The sequence below is a fragment of the Anneissia japonica genome, unplaced genomic scaffold (assembly GCF_011630105.1).
Source record: "Anneissia japonica isolate Jap-2015-1 unplaced genomic scaffold, ASM1163010v1 scaffold2069_len581484_cov189, whole genome shotgun sequence".
Lineage (NCBI taxonomy): Eukaryota > Metazoa > Echinodermata > Crinoidea > Comatulida > Comatulidae > Anneissia > Anneissia japonica.
In genome coordinates this window covers 387,056-402,056 of record NW_022741553.1, presented here as the reverse complement: position 1 = coordinate 402,056, position 15,001 = coordinate 387,056, and the positions used below count along the sequence as shown (strand labels likewise).

Below are 15,001 nucleotides of genomic sequence, written 5' to 3'. Positions count from 1 at the left end.
GTTCGAGCCACTCCTCGCCCGCATTGGTAGAAGTCTTCTCGGATGAGGACTTAAAATCTAGACGCTACTGTACACTTGCCTTGATCAAACAAATTTAATAAAACAAAAATCACAAATTCAAATTGTACTGCCAATTAATTATCTTAACAATGTTTAATGAGTCCCCACTCTACCCATATGCTTCAATCACACAAACAAGAACAGATTTTTTGTGACTCTGACAAATGCTTACAAACTTTGCACAGAATATGTCATTTTAATTTTATGTTGTAAACCTGTGCTTGTATTAACTTCAGAAAACTAGACAGAACCAGACAAAGGAGAGAAGGTAAAACCAACTTCCACAATCATTGTCGTTCTTCCAACAAGTACAGTATGGTATTCGAAAGTATAATACATACTCCAAGTATTGAAATACACGCCATCGTGTTGGGATTCAATATTTCGACATAATTATGTCATCATCAGGAATTCATTCCTGATGATGACATAATTAATGTAATAATAAGTATTAGGCTAATATAAATTATTAAAAAAATACATCACAATCGCAGACAGTTTTGCCAACAATAACATGACATGATCGGGCAACTTATACTCTTTCGGGCATTCAGGGTAATGAGTGAGCCCCAATTAATCCCGACCATATCTTGTCAGTAAATGTGTCCACTCGTCCACACGCGTGTGCTCTCTCTCTCTCTCCTCTGTCTATCAAACAAAGGTCAGACAGTACAGAAATAAAGGTTGTCTTCCCTAGACTAGGCTAGGCCTAGCCAAATAATTATAGTCAAGTGTTATGTTACGTACCATTGCACCTTTCACTTCCTGGGCAACATCTTTAAACTCAAGCACTTCGGTCATCTTGGTAATTCTTTATACAGTAACTTCATCCAGTCTATTATTAAATGTGAGAGTTGTTACTCTGTTTTAGGCCTTACCATCCATACATACAAAGCAAAAACCAAACTCACTACCATTTTCTCGAGTCAGTGGCGCGAGATACAGCGCCCTCAGTCAAATAATTTTGAGAGGGGTATCATCATAGTTACTTTACCCTATAATAATTATAGGCTAATCAATAATTATTATATTACCGTATTTGGTTCATTATTAATTCATCCTTCTCATCGCATTACTAACTTAGGAGTCAAACTGGATGAATATCTTAACATGCACAACCATATCATATTTAATTTAATTTATTTATTGAACTTACACTTTTGTTTAACAGTCCGGGGCACTCTCGGCGTCAATTGACTAACAAAATTTTAAAAAAAATAAAAAAAGGAGCTACATTAAAAAAAAAAAAAAAAAATACAAAAAGCAAAAGCACAAAATTTGAAAGCCACTTCTTATCATAACTTAACAGTTAAACTTAAATTAAACTAATTAAAGTATATAGATACAAAGCAGATACAGCAATACAGATTTACTTTTCTGTAGGCCTACAGTTGAGGAGAGAAAAAAAAAGTTTAATTCAACGTCACAACATAGCAAATCATTAAAAGAATACAAGTTTATATCAGCTACCGTAAATGGTCGAATAAGCACAGTGGCGCTTATAACATTTTTGGAGGATTCTCGGTGCAGTGCGCGGCGCTTAAAGAGTGGCGCATATTCGAAAGCGGCGCTTATAAAAAGTATTTGCGTGGCGCTTTCCATTCCATGTTACTTATCTCATGTATCCTTTCCGTATCAGTAGACCTAGGTCTATAAAGAAAAGAGTTTATAAAGAAATGCTTGTGTTTCATTGTGTTATTTATTCATTTTAACACTGTAATACACAGTATTTAAAACACTGTAATATATACCCTCGAATAGGCGCCGCGAGAGAGCGGCGCTAGCAGCAAAAACAGGATTGGTGCGGCGTTTATTCGAGAGCGGCGCTTCGAGCATTTACTGTATACTGTAACTAAATCGGTCAACTTCTCTTCGTAATGTTGCACTGTGCACTCGACGCTTCCTTCTATATTCATGCTTTTTGTCTCATCCCGTCTTGATTACTGCAGAGGCTTCAAAAGTCCGCTGCATGAATTATATAACATTCACAAAACGTCGATCTCAGTACATCACCCCTTCCTTGATTCCTATTGATTCCCCGCATACTTAGCAACCCATACATCAGCTTACCCACATTTAGGTTCCTGGACACACTCTATAAGATCATCTGATATTTGTTTGCTCTCTGACGAAGAATAAAGACTAATGAGGGAAGGAGGTTTTTTTTATTATTTATTTATTTATTAATATTTTTTTTTATTTTTAATTTATTTTATTTTATTTTTTTTTTTGCTAACCCCGCCCCCATTTTATCGATGTTCACAAGTTATTCAATGGTTAGGGACACATATAAAAAGTCATAAGAATGGTACCGTATCAAATTTATATTTAAAAATATGCTTTTGTTGTATCAAGGCGGTTGTATCAGTAAATATTTGCCAGAAATCATGAGCTAAAAAAACATGGGAAAACGACCGTTTGAAATAAAGATAGGATGTTGATTGGAGAAAAAAAAATCAGAATTTCCCCAAAAGTGATGAGGGAGGGAGTGATAAACTAAATTTTTTATGGGGCCTTAACATAATAGAAACATACACCCATGATACCGAGGATAGTGTATTTTGAAAATATCTACATTGAATGAGATTGGGCTCTAAAACACAAATCGTTCTGCCAATTGATTTATTTTACACCAATTCACACACATCGCCACCGCTCTCATAACTACGTAGTATTTTGGAGAACGGCCTGAGAAGTGCAGTAAAAATGGTGAGTACGGTACAAACATGTTTGAATAGCATATGTGATTTTTATTGCATAAAATTGTGTGTGTGTGTATTGTCTAATGTAAACTGCCATAATAACCTTGAATATGTGTTTTTACCCAACAGACCACGTACACTGACAAAGGAGAGAAGGTACGGTAGGGCAACTTTCAAAATTCATTAAATGATGGTTTGAACTGCTCAGTCAATAGGTAGGACGTAACGTACGCCTATCTGTAAATAATGGGATCTAGGCCTATTATAAGTTAATGTCATATAAACACAGTGTGGTGTGTCTTGTTTCTTGCCTTTCAGCCCGAAGCTGGTAGGTTTGTCTGCTTCGACCATGTTACTTTTTGGGTTGGAAACGCAAAACAGGTAAGCCAACTACTGTATGATCACGGTATGCATTTTCATTGGACAGTTTAAGGGGTGTGTCAGAGGTTGGTCTTTCTTTTACCGTACAAAAATACAAGTTGTATTTAGGGCGCCTTTTTCTTGTTTCAGATGTTGGAATGGTAATTTGTTTAATAAAATGTGTGAATTTCTAAAATGGATTAATGGCTGGTTAAGGGCAAATAGAAACATTTTTAGATTATCACTCCTGCCTGCGTCAAAATTCGGGAAATATTGATGCAGGAATAAAAAAAAATTTTGTTTGCCACATCAATTATTTCAACAGCATAAAAATATTCAATGCAATAAACCTCAAATACATTTTCTTTTAAAAAACTATAAAATTAAACCACTTTTTATACAATATTACTATTATTAGCCAAATATATACAGTCCCTCCCTCATCGATAAGACCTGTCTCTTATACACATCTAGATGTGTATAAGAGACAGCATATAAGACTGAAATTGTTTTGGTCAGGCTAGGGGGGTCAAGGCAAAGCCTATTTCACTTGATGGTACATGATGCGAATCCAAAATTGTTGTATTATTTGTGTATTTTCTACTTTTTAGGCGTAAACACATCTTTAGGTGTTAAAAAAAATTTTTTTTTTAAAGAAGTTTTCCTACCGACCTACCAAGTTTTTTGACTTTCCGAAAACGTGGCCAACACAAACATTTTTTTTAAATACACGCCATCGTGTTGGGATTCAATATTTCGACATAATTATGTCATCATCAGGAATTCATTCCTGATGATGACATAATTAATGTAATAATAAGTATTAGGCTAATATAAATTATTAAAAAAATACATCACAATCGCAGACAGTTTTGCCAACAATAACATGACATGATCGGGCAACTTATACTCTTTCGGGCATTCAGGGTAATGAGTGAGCCCCAATTAATCCCGACCATATCTTGTCAGTAAATGTGTCCACTCGTCCACACGCGTGTGCTCTCTCTCTCTCTCCTCTGTCTATCAAACAAAGGTCAGACAGTACAGAAATAAAGGTTGTCTTCCCTAGACTAGGCTAGGCCTAGCCAAATAATTATAGTCAAGTGTTATGTTACGTACCATTGCACCTTTCACTTCCTGGGCAACATCTTTAAACTCAAGCACTTCGGTCATCTTGCTAACTCTTTATACAGTAACTTCATCCAGCCTATTATTAAATGTGAGGGTTGTTATTCTGTTTTAGTTAAGCCTTACCATCCATACAAAGCAAAAACCAAACTCACCTCTGTGGCGCGAGATACAGCGCCCTCAGTCAAATAATTTTGAGAGGAGGTATCATCTTATACTCTTTGGTATCATCATAAAGTACTAATTTACTTCTATGTTGTTTCTATGATAATACCCTATAATATAGGCTACTCAATAATTATTATATTACCGTATTTGGTTCATCATTAATTCATCCCTCTCACCGCACTTCGGAGTCAAACTGGATGAATATCTTAACATGCACAACCATAGTATAATAATAATAATAATAATAATAATAATAATAATAATAATAATAATAATAATAATAATAATAATTTATTCGACATTTCACTTTTATAACAGTGGCAACACACAATTAAGTGGTGCAGTCAATCTTAAACTAAGAGAACAAATTGCTCTTCTCTTATTAAAGAAATATAATCAATTTAGACAAGGCCTAACAAAAGTATCTAAAAACTAAACAAAGGATTAAACAAAAACAGGCCTATTAAACAGTAGGGGAAAAATTGCTTGTGCTTTATAAGCACAATCAATTTACACAAAGCTTAACAAAATCATATTTAATTTAATTTATTTATTGAACTTACACTTTTGTTACAATGGCACTCGTCAATTCAAGACCAACAAAATTACAAAAAAGAATTCCTAGATGGCGGGAATTGAGCTTTCCCCACATTTTAAGTGTGTTTTAATGAATTTTAAATTCTTCAAAATTCGAATTTTCTAATAGCCAAAAAAAAAATTTCCCGCCATCTAGGAATCAAAATTTTCCCGGGGAAGAACCACAGGACCTCCCCCACCCTTTCTTTTTGGGAATTTATCAATTCATGGAAAAACTACGTATGCAACTTACTCAATCTTTTTTTATGTATGTATACACACATAAAGCCTATTTACTGTAATAACAATGGGAAAAAATTATCTGACCGTTTTCAAGAGTGGAAAACCTTGAATTTTGAAGAACTTGATTACTTTTAAGTTCTTCAAAATTCAAGGTGTTCCCCTCTTGAAAATTATTATAATGAATCAATGAATCCAGAGAAAGGTAGGTTCGAGTTCTTCCCGGGAAAATGTTGATTTCTAAATAGTGGAAAATGAGATTTACCGACTTCTGAAGTATTTTTTAATGACTTTAATTTAAAAGACACCTCAGAAGTCGGGAAAACTCATTTCCCGCCTTCTAGGAATCAAAATTTTCCTGGGGAAGAACCCCCGGACCCTCCTTTCTTTTTGGGATTCATCTCATGGAAAAAATCGTATGCAACTACTCAATTTTTTAAAAATGTATGTATACACACATAACAGGCCTATTTACTGTTATGAGAAAGTTTACCTTACCGTTTTCATGAGGGGGAAAACCTTGAATTTTGAAGAACAAAGTCATTAGACACCTAGCTCAAAAGTCGAGAAAGGTCATTTCCCGACATCTAGAAATCAAAATTTTCCCGGGGGAGGAAAGTTGACCCCACCACTTAGATTTGATTCCAGATTATTTGAATGTTTTGATATCTCGATATGTATTTTTCCACCTGACTTGTTTTCCTATGTTGTCTTTTTTTGTTTATTGTAAACAAACGTTTTCAGCCTTTGGCTGTTGTTTTGTTTTGTGTGTTATACCTTAATAAATAAAAAAAATAAATAAAAATTTGCATGATTCATATTCTCATTCATCTTATAAGCAGTGGCGTAACAGGCGGGGGGGGGGGACAGACTGTCCCCCATGACGGTTTTTACCGGGCTGACCAAGCCGTCGTACCGGGCTGGGTAAGAAGAGAAAAGAAAGAGGGGAGAGGGAGATAAAAGAGAAAGAAGGGGAAAGAAAAAGAAAGGAAAAAGGAAAAGAAAAAGAGAAGAGAAAAATAAAGGCAAGAATAAAAAGGAAAATATAATGAACAGATATCACAATACCCCGGCCTGCAACCCCTTCTCCACTTCAAAAAGTGTCCATATCGCATTTGATCTAAGCCGCCATGTATTCTCCGCAGTTGCGTAATCACCGGGGGACAAGGGGAAAATATCCATCTGTGGAAAATCTTTCCCCATTGAATGCCCTTTTCACCCGGGAAAGTGCCTGAAAATCTCAAATTTTAAATCGCATATTTTGTTGAGGTAGGCCAAATACCTCTAAAAATTGTACATTTTAGGGAGTTTTGATCAATTCCGACGAAATTAGAATTTAAAAAACAAAAACAACAATTTTTCGCGCGCTTCGCGCGCATTTTTTAATGTTAAAGCTTGTGCTTGCTCTCCTTTGCCTTCTAACTTATAACACATAGTCCCAAACTCAAGAAAGAAAATTTAAGATAGATCGTTTTACCTAAAAGAAGGGCCTCAATGTGTAATTATTTTGAAAGAATATGTTTGTAATAAAGCCATAAGGAAAATGCTTATATTCTGTTTAAAAAAACGAGTGTGTCCATATATAACATAAGAGCATTTCTTGTTGAGGTAGGCCAATTTCCTCTAAAAATTGCACATTTAGGGAAAAACCCCTGTTACACGCCTGCTTATAAGTGGGGCCCCCCAGCTTTTGAAAAACGTTCCGCCGGCCCTGTGTGACATCACCACTTCCTTGGCTTCCCATTGATTCCCGCATACTGTATTTACATTTACACTTCTATGTAAGCAACCTATATACATCAGCATACCCACATTTATATTCCTGGACACACCCTAAATAAGATCATCTGATATTTGTTTGCTCTCCGTTCCCCGTATACATCCTTTAAAACTATTGGCCATTAGTGGCGTCGAGAGGGGTCAGAGGGGTCGCTGCCCCGGGGCCCAGGTCGGACCAAGATGAACAATTTTCGGGGTAAGAACAAAATCTCCATAGGGCCCGAGCCCAAGCCAGGATGAAAACTTTTGTTCACATGGAATCATATTCATGTATGTGGGTTTGGACAAATACGGTAGGGTCTTAGGAGGAGACTTAATTTGGGGAGCGGCCGAGTGTGGGTCCCAAGTGAAGGGGGGCCCATGTGAGGTGTTGCCCCGGGGCCCTTACTGGCTCTCTACGCCACTGTTGGCCATAAATCTTTTTCCTTTGCCCCACCCGGCACTTTGGAATTGACTTCCTGCACACATTAAAAACTGTTCTTCTGTTTCTTCATTTAAAAAAAATACTTAAAACTCACCTTTTCTATCATTAAAATGCACAGCGCCTTTGATAAGCCTAATGCACCTCCGTCGTTATTAAAATAAACGCCCTGCATGCTTATGAATAAACGCCCCCGAATACACGATCATCGCGCCTCCATAGCCTCATTTGGAGTAAACACCTCGGGGCGTTAGTTCCCCCAGTGGCGTAACGAAGGGGACCCTGGGCAGGGGCCCTTCAGGTCCCCAGACGCAGGGGGACGGGGGCTGCGAAGGGCCCGGTGTTTTTATTAGCGTTTTAAGACGTATGCCATTTTCACACATTCTAATTCGAAGTTTATGCATCGTGATTTGACCCCCCCCCCCAAAAAAAAAAGTATACTTGTTAGATATCACTAATAAACTTTATTTTACCGAGACTTTGGCTTTGAAAAGGGTTATTTGTTTGTCCAAAAAAAAATGAATTTGTTGGGGGGCCCCTGGTTTTAGCCTGTTAGAGCTCATGGCCGTTACGCCACTTCCCCCACCTGCCCCTCCCTCATCCAAAATGACTGTAAATATAACTAATGGAAGCAACCTAGGTTTAATTTTCAACACATTCTATTAATATTAATAAAAACACGCCAGGATAATATTGTGTATTCATTTACACCAAACAAAAATGAACTCCTCCCTCAAATAAACGCTGCGCCTCCCTTCGAATAAACTCTCCCTCAAAAACCCCTTCTCAACAATAAACGCCCACTGGCGTTTATTGGAATAAATACGGTTTGTCGGGCCAAAATAACCGATATTACACTGTATACCGTAATCCGAATAAACACGCCGCATTCAGTGGAAGATCTGGGTTCAATTTTTTTTTGGGCGACGGGGGGGGGGGGGAAGAGGGTGGTAAAAATGTTTCCCAAAAACCCCAAAAAGATGGGGGGGTCCGGGGAAACCCCGGGAAAATTTTGGTTCCTACATGGCCGCTGAAATGAGCTTTTCTAATTTTCCCATTGTAAAAAAAAGAGAGAAAAAAATCAGCTCACGCGCACTGAAAAGGTAGGCCTAAGGCCTATTTTTTAAATGTTATTATTAATTTTAATTTTTTTTTCTGCCCAAAGGGTGTCAGGACCCCCTGACAAAGAATAAAAACTATGAGGAGGGAGGTTTTTTTTTTTTTTTTTTTTTTTTTTTTAACCCCGCCCCCATTTTACCGATGTTCACAAGTTATTCAATGGTTAGGGACACGTATATAAAAAGTCATAAGAATGGTATGAAATTTATATTTAAAAATATGCTTTTGTTGTACCAGTAAACATATTTGCAAGAAATCCTGAGCTTTTCAAGTTAAAAAAGATGGAAAAAACGACCGTTTGAAATAAAAATATATGTTGATTGGAGAAAAAAAAAATCTGAATTTCCCAAAAGTGATGAGGGAGGGGGTGATAAACTAATAATTTTTTTATGGGGCCTTAACATAATAGAAACATGCAGCCATGATACCGAGGATGGAGGATGGTGTATTTTGAAAATATCTACATTGAATGAGATTGGGCTCTAAAACACAAATCGTTCTGCCAATTGTTTTTTAATTCACACACATCGCCACCTCATAACGTATATAGTAAGTATTTTGGAACGGCCTGAGAAGTGCAGTAAAAAATGGTGAGTACGGTACAAACATGTTTGAATAGCATATGTGATATTTATTGCGTAAAATTGTGTGTGTGTATTGTCTAATGTAAACTGCCATAATAACCTTGAATATGTGTTTTTACCCAACAGACCACGTACACTGACAAAGGAGAGAAGGTACGGTAGGGCAACTTCCAAAATTCATTAAATGATGGTTTTGACTGTTCAGTCAGTAGGTAGGACGTACAACGTAACGTACGCCTAGGGCCTAGCCCTTCTCCACATTTATTGTATTATTAATCATTATGCGAATCTGTAAATAATGTGATCTAGGCCTATTATAAGTTAATGTCATATAAACACAGTGTGTCTTGTTTCTTGGCCTTCAGCCCGAAGCCGGTAGGTTTGTCTGCTTCGACCATGTTACCTTTTGGGTTGGAAACGCAAAACAGGTAAGCCAACTGTATGATCACGGTATGCATTTTCATTGGATAGTTTAAGGGGTGTGTCAGAGGTTGGTCTTTCTTTTACCGTACAAAAATACAAGTTGTATTTAGGGCGCCTTTTTCTTGTTTCAGATGTTGGAATGGTAATTTGTTTAATAAAATGTGTGAATTTCTAAAATGGATTAATGGCTGGTTAAGGGCAAATAGAAACATTTTTAGATTATCACTCCTGCCTGCGTCAAAATTCGGGAAATATTGATGCAGGAATAAAAAAAAATTTTGTTTGCCACATCAATTATTTCAACAGCATAAAAATATTCAATGCAATAAACCTCAAATACATTTTCTTTTAAAAAACTATAAAATTAAACCACTTTTTATACAATATTACTATTATTAGCCAAATATATACAGTCCCTCCCTCATCGATAAGACAGAAGCGAAATAATCTATTGTTCAGATAAAAAAAAAAAAACTGCCCTCCCTCATCGATTTAAAAAAAAAATATGATAATCTAATAATTTTTTCTATATGCCCTAATTTGAAATTATTAACCCAATTCATAATGCAGGGTTGGTAGCACTAGAGAAAATTGGCTGAAAAATAACAGGGGAAGGGATCCAGAATTGCTGAAATTAAGGTGGGGGAAGCAATTCCATATAATTTAGGCCTAGATGTTTATAATTACTGTACTTTATACAGACAAATAAGTATCCAATAATGATAAGATTCATGTTTTGTTATGAAATATTCTAACATGTAGTGTTGTATATGCCGTTTTATATATTTTTCTGACAGTAACAGTAGCAAAACTTGGCATGTTCCCCTTCTTAAATCTGCCCCTAAATGGCTAATTAAAATGTTCATACCTCTATGGTTTAGTAGATAATTAAAAGAGTTATGATTATAATACTACAAATGATACACTGCTTCTGATATTTGAACTGAGGATTCCATTAAAGATAAAATTTAAAATTTCTATATTTCAAATAATATTTGCTGGTAGTCACACACTAGTATGGTATATAAAGATTCTTCACAATTTCAGTGAAATCTACTAGAGATGACTATGTGTGCTACCAGCATTATTACAGGGAAGCTTTCGGATCAGCCATGCCTTAACAAATGCACAATAGTTGTGGCCAGCAAAGCCACTCCAAAACCTGAAAAGGGTGGAAGTGGCAAATACGGCGAAACTTTGTTTATACCTTGTTTAGCAAAATCGCTGCCCGACAATATTATGATTTCGAATAAAAATTCTATTTTTGGCCAATTAGCGTATGCGTCGCCACAGAAATAGAAATTTCAGAAAAAGTTTTTTCCTTATTTTTATTATAGCCGCCGCTGCCCTTAAATCTCCAAAAATAAGATATTTATATTTCTTTTTAATTATATAAATTTAAAGCATTTAACCATCGAGCTGACTATCCCATTACTACACTGTTTACATTAACTAATAAAATTTTATGTTTATTTTCTCCTCCGTCTGGATGTTTTGGCAAACTATTTGCTAAATAAGAAAACAAAGGTTTATTATTATTTTTCTTTCGCCCTTCTCCTCTTTAAAAAAATAAGTTTGTCCAAGGTATCAAAATAATATTATAAAAAATGTATCAAAACATCCAAACGGAGCAGAAAATAAAAATAAAATTTTATTTGTGAATGTAAACAGTGTAATAATTGGATGGTTAAATGCTTTAAATTTATATAGTTAAGAGGAAATATTGTCTTTTTTTATCTTATTTTTTGAGATTGCAGGGCACGTAATGAAAATAATGAAAAACTTTTATTTTTTTTTCTGAATTTCCATTTTTTGTGGCGACAATTGCACTAATTGGCCAAAAATTTTTATTCAAAATCATCATTATTGGAGGGTGGCGGGTTGGCTAAACAAGGTATATAAATGTTTTGGCTAATTTTAATATTTTTGTGTAAATACTAAATATTTTTTGCAGGTCTTAGTAAATAAAATAATTTCTTGAAAGAGAATGTTTGTTTCTATGTTGTAGGCTGCATCCTTTTATTGTACTAGGATGGGCTTTGAGCACTTGGCCTACAAGGGCCTAGAAACAGGTAGCAGGGAGGTTGTAGCCCATGTGATCAAGCAAGATAAGGTTTGTAGATGAGGTTTGATATTACTGTAATATATAATATTAATATTGTGTATGAATGGTGCTGGTATGATGACCCTTATTGTAGTTTATAATAAATGTCGCAAGCACCTCTTCACAAGATACAGGTTTTATCAGATGAATAATATATGGTTGGCATCCATTATGTTTTTAATGTTTGCATTAGGTTTGAATACATTAGATGAAAAAGCTGTTGTGGCCTAGCAGTGAAGCACTCAGCTACAATGCCTATATTGGTTGCTTGGTAGCAAAGCGATATCATGGTATCATGACATAATGTTTGTCTATGAAAGTGTATTTGTAAAGTATTTTGTTTTTTAATTAGCCAAACTACTATCTAAAAGGGTTTGAGATTGTTGTACCACTTCATTCTAAGCCAAGTATAACAGTTTATTATTTTCTCATCCCTGCTTGCTCGCTGTTTTTTTTTTTTTTTTTTTTTTTTTTAAATATTTATTTAAACATTTCAGTGCTGAGTTGATGGAATGACATGTTACAAAAAAAGTGGTAATTTTAATTTTCCTCTACTTTGGCTTGTCCAGGTCAGATTTAAAGGCTTAACTTTTTTTAAAGATAGAATCAGTTTCTAATTTTTATTTTTTTTCTTTCTCCCCATAGATATTATTTGTACTCCAGTCGGCCTTGAACCCAGGAAATGAAGGCAAGTGTACAGTAGTGTGTGGATTTGTCAGTATCCACATGTCTAAGTAACTGGCCATGTGTATTAACGTATTTATAAGGCTCAATAAAAAATATTATTAGTTTATCACCCTCGTGCGCATGTCTTCTATAGTACTGAAAAAAAATATATTTTTGAAAAAGTTTTTTTTTTTTAAATTGTTTTTTGAAAATTTAATATTTTAAATTTTTTAAATTAAATTGTTAGTAGATATTGTTTGTATTATCTCAGTCATGTTTTACTTTGTATCAGTGCACCAGCAAACAACCCAAGGGTGATATTTGGCTTCAGAAAAAAAAAAAAAATAGCCTCAAAAAAGCCTCCCTCCCTCATCACTTTTCCAGCCTAGATAGGGTGATAAACTAATAATATTTTTTATAAGGCCTGAAGCTGATGAAATTGTCATGTAGCAGTCTACTTCGTGAATACTTACCTGGATAAACCGACTAAGTGCCTATTCTTTCTCTCACGAGAAACACCTCTCGAAAATAATAGAACAGTCGACTCCTGGCGCCAAGCACAAGCGGCCCCGCAACCATGCAACTTTCTCATTCTTTTTCGATCGAGTCGAAAGTTACACTGTTGATTACGGAGTTCTCTATAGTGCCTTGGATTTTATTATCTTGGATTTTTATCGTTTGCTGTGGATATTGTGTACTGTCGTCATGGCCGGCAAGTCGGAATGTCCTCAGTGTCGGTGCCCTCGGCCTAGCCCGAAGGTTGATAACCATAAGGTTTGCCCTGCTTGCAGAGGGTGCTCCGCGGATTCTCCTTGTGAGATTTGTGTACGTTGGCCGCCTGTGATATTGTGTCGAATGAGGAAGTTGCATGGTTGCGGGGCCGCTAGTGCTTGGCGCCAGGAGTCGACTGTTCTATTATTTTCGAGGGGTGTTTCTCGTGAGAGAAAGAATAGGCAATTAGTCGGTTTATCCAGGTAAGTATCCACTCATAGACTACCAACATCACCATTGATTTGTGTAGTTTAATGCAAAGAGTGGGTGGAGTTGGGGTGTGGGTGGGTGATAGTTTGATTTACCAGAGGGTTCTGCTAAAACCATAGAAACCCCTCCTGGTTATAGTCCTGATTCGCATGATAGGCAATGTTATCCTAGTCCTAGATTTTGTAGTAGTAGTAGCAACGTTTCAGTTATTCCAGCCACGATTTCACCTGACCAAGAAAATTTCAAATTAGCCTGACCATCGATTTTATGAGATGACCAAACAACTTTCAAGAGTTCTATTATTTAAAGCACTGTACCAATTAATGCATATTTAATGATCCTGTATGCTTTAATTTTGTGTCTTGTTAATTTAGTGTGCTGTCTATATACAAGTTGACTGACTTACAGATTGACTGATTAACCAACTGACTAACTGCTCACAACTATACAGAACCAAGATCCCTGACAATAACCTCCTTGTTATGTTTTTTTAATGAAACGACGTTGCAATAAAACCAACAGAATTGTGTCTAAAATACAACATATATTAATAATACAAGTAAATTAATTTAACTGTATGGATAATAATTTTTGATAAAATGACAGCTATTATTAATTTAAATTTTCAAATGATTCATTTTGTCTAGAAATGGGAGAACATCTGGTTACCCATGGTGATGGAGTTAAAGATGTAGCTTTTACTGTTGAAGACTTGGATGCTATTGTTGAAGTGAGTATATTTGCAATCTTACAATTATACAATATACAAAACTACAAATAATTATGAAATATCAGATTTATTCTATCGATTCTGCAGTGCTGTATTTATTTATTTATTTATGTATTACTAATTTGACATACAGATGCTCAAGAGGAAACCATGGACCCAGGGCCCGACACAAAAGCGGGAACCTCTTGACATAAAACAAAATTCAATATATATCATATGTGAAAGGAGTACACAAGGGTTAAAATTTTAAAATTTATAAACATTAAATATCACATTTTAAAAAAAGAGAATAAAAAAAGTTCATCTCTTATCGTTTAAGTAGTAAAAATGTGCTGTTATTATTTTTTTGAACATTTTTTTCTTATCATTATACTAGAAAGGCATTCTATACTATATAGTAACTATTCTAATAACAGTCATACATACCAGAATGAAACTTTAAGCAGTAGGCTTTTGTGTCTATCTTAATTCATAGACGTGCCCTGTTTTCATAAGGGCAGTGCTTAAATATAATGCTAATGTTTTTTTGTGCTAGTACTTGAATAGTACTGGTAGGCAACTTTTAAAAGTTGGCATCAATCATACTTTACTGTGTTTTTGTTGAGTTGTGATTCTAAAACAATATTTAAATTTCATTTTTACAAAGAATATGAACTAGATTGGACCTAAAGTAGACCCAGTTGCTCCCTGTTTATTGAAAATGTATCTATCGCACATTCAGATTAAACATACTCTAGGTTTTTGTATTGATTATTTTACCTTTGTCTGTTTTTTATTTCTTTTTTTTCAGAAAGCTAGAGAGCGAGGCGCCAAAATAGTTTGTGAAATCTGGAAGGAGCAGGATGATGATGGTGTTGTGCGATATGCTACTGTACAGACGGTAAGTTGATTCCGGCTGTGGTGCCGTATCTAGGTGGTACGCAGGGAACACACCTCCCCCAAATAAACTTGTACGGCCCC

At 35.5% G+C, this 15,001-nt stretch overlaps 2 protein-coding genes across 6 annotated transcripts in view; one reads left to right on the top strand and one right to left on the bottom strand.

Annotated features, from left to right (window-relative positions):
• LOC117118772 (FACT complex subunit SSRP1-like) overlaps positions 1–4,415 on the bottom strand; it is a 37,187-nt gene extending 32,772 nt beyond the window's left edge. The window contains exon 1 of one of the 2 annotated variants that reach the window (XM_033263472.1): positions 4,242–4,415. In XM_033263472.1, the coding sequence (XP_033119363.1) occupies positions 4,242–4,295 (54 nt within the window). In that variant the 5' untranslated portion in view covers positions 4,296–4,415. Of the gene's footprint in view, positions 1–807; positions 999–4,241 lie in introns of those variants that run through there. The other variant, XM_033263471.1, reaches the window with a different exon arrangement.
• The window catches only part of LOC117118773 (4-hydroxyphenylpyruvate dioxygenase-like), a 20,815-nt gene continuing 6,131 nt past the window's right edge, over positions 318–15,001 (top strand). Inside the window, exons 1-7 of one of the 4 annotated variants that reach the window (XM_033263474.1) lie at positions 2,706–2,769; positions 2,892–2,918; positions 3,081–3,143; positions 11,569–11,673; positions 12,310–12,352; positions 13,959–14,041; positions 14,832–14,921. In XM_033263474.1, coding sequence (XP_033119365.1) covers positions 2,767–2,769; positions 2,892–2,918; positions 3,081–3,143; positions 11,569–11,673; positions 12,310–12,352; positions 13,959–14,041; positions 14,832–14,921 — 414 coding nt within the window. In that variant the 5' untranslated portion in view covers positions 2,706–2,766. Of the gene's footprint in view, positions 329–2,705; positions 2,770–2,891; positions 2,919–2,953; positions 2,978–3,080; positions 3,144–9,061; positions 9,144–9,263; positions 9,291–9,502; positions 9,566–11,568; positions 11,674–12,309; positions 12,353–13,958; positions 14,042–14,831; positions 14,922–15,001 lie in introns of those variants that run through there. The other 3 variants (XM_033263473.1, XM_033263475.1, XM_033263476.1) reach the window with 3 other exon arrangements.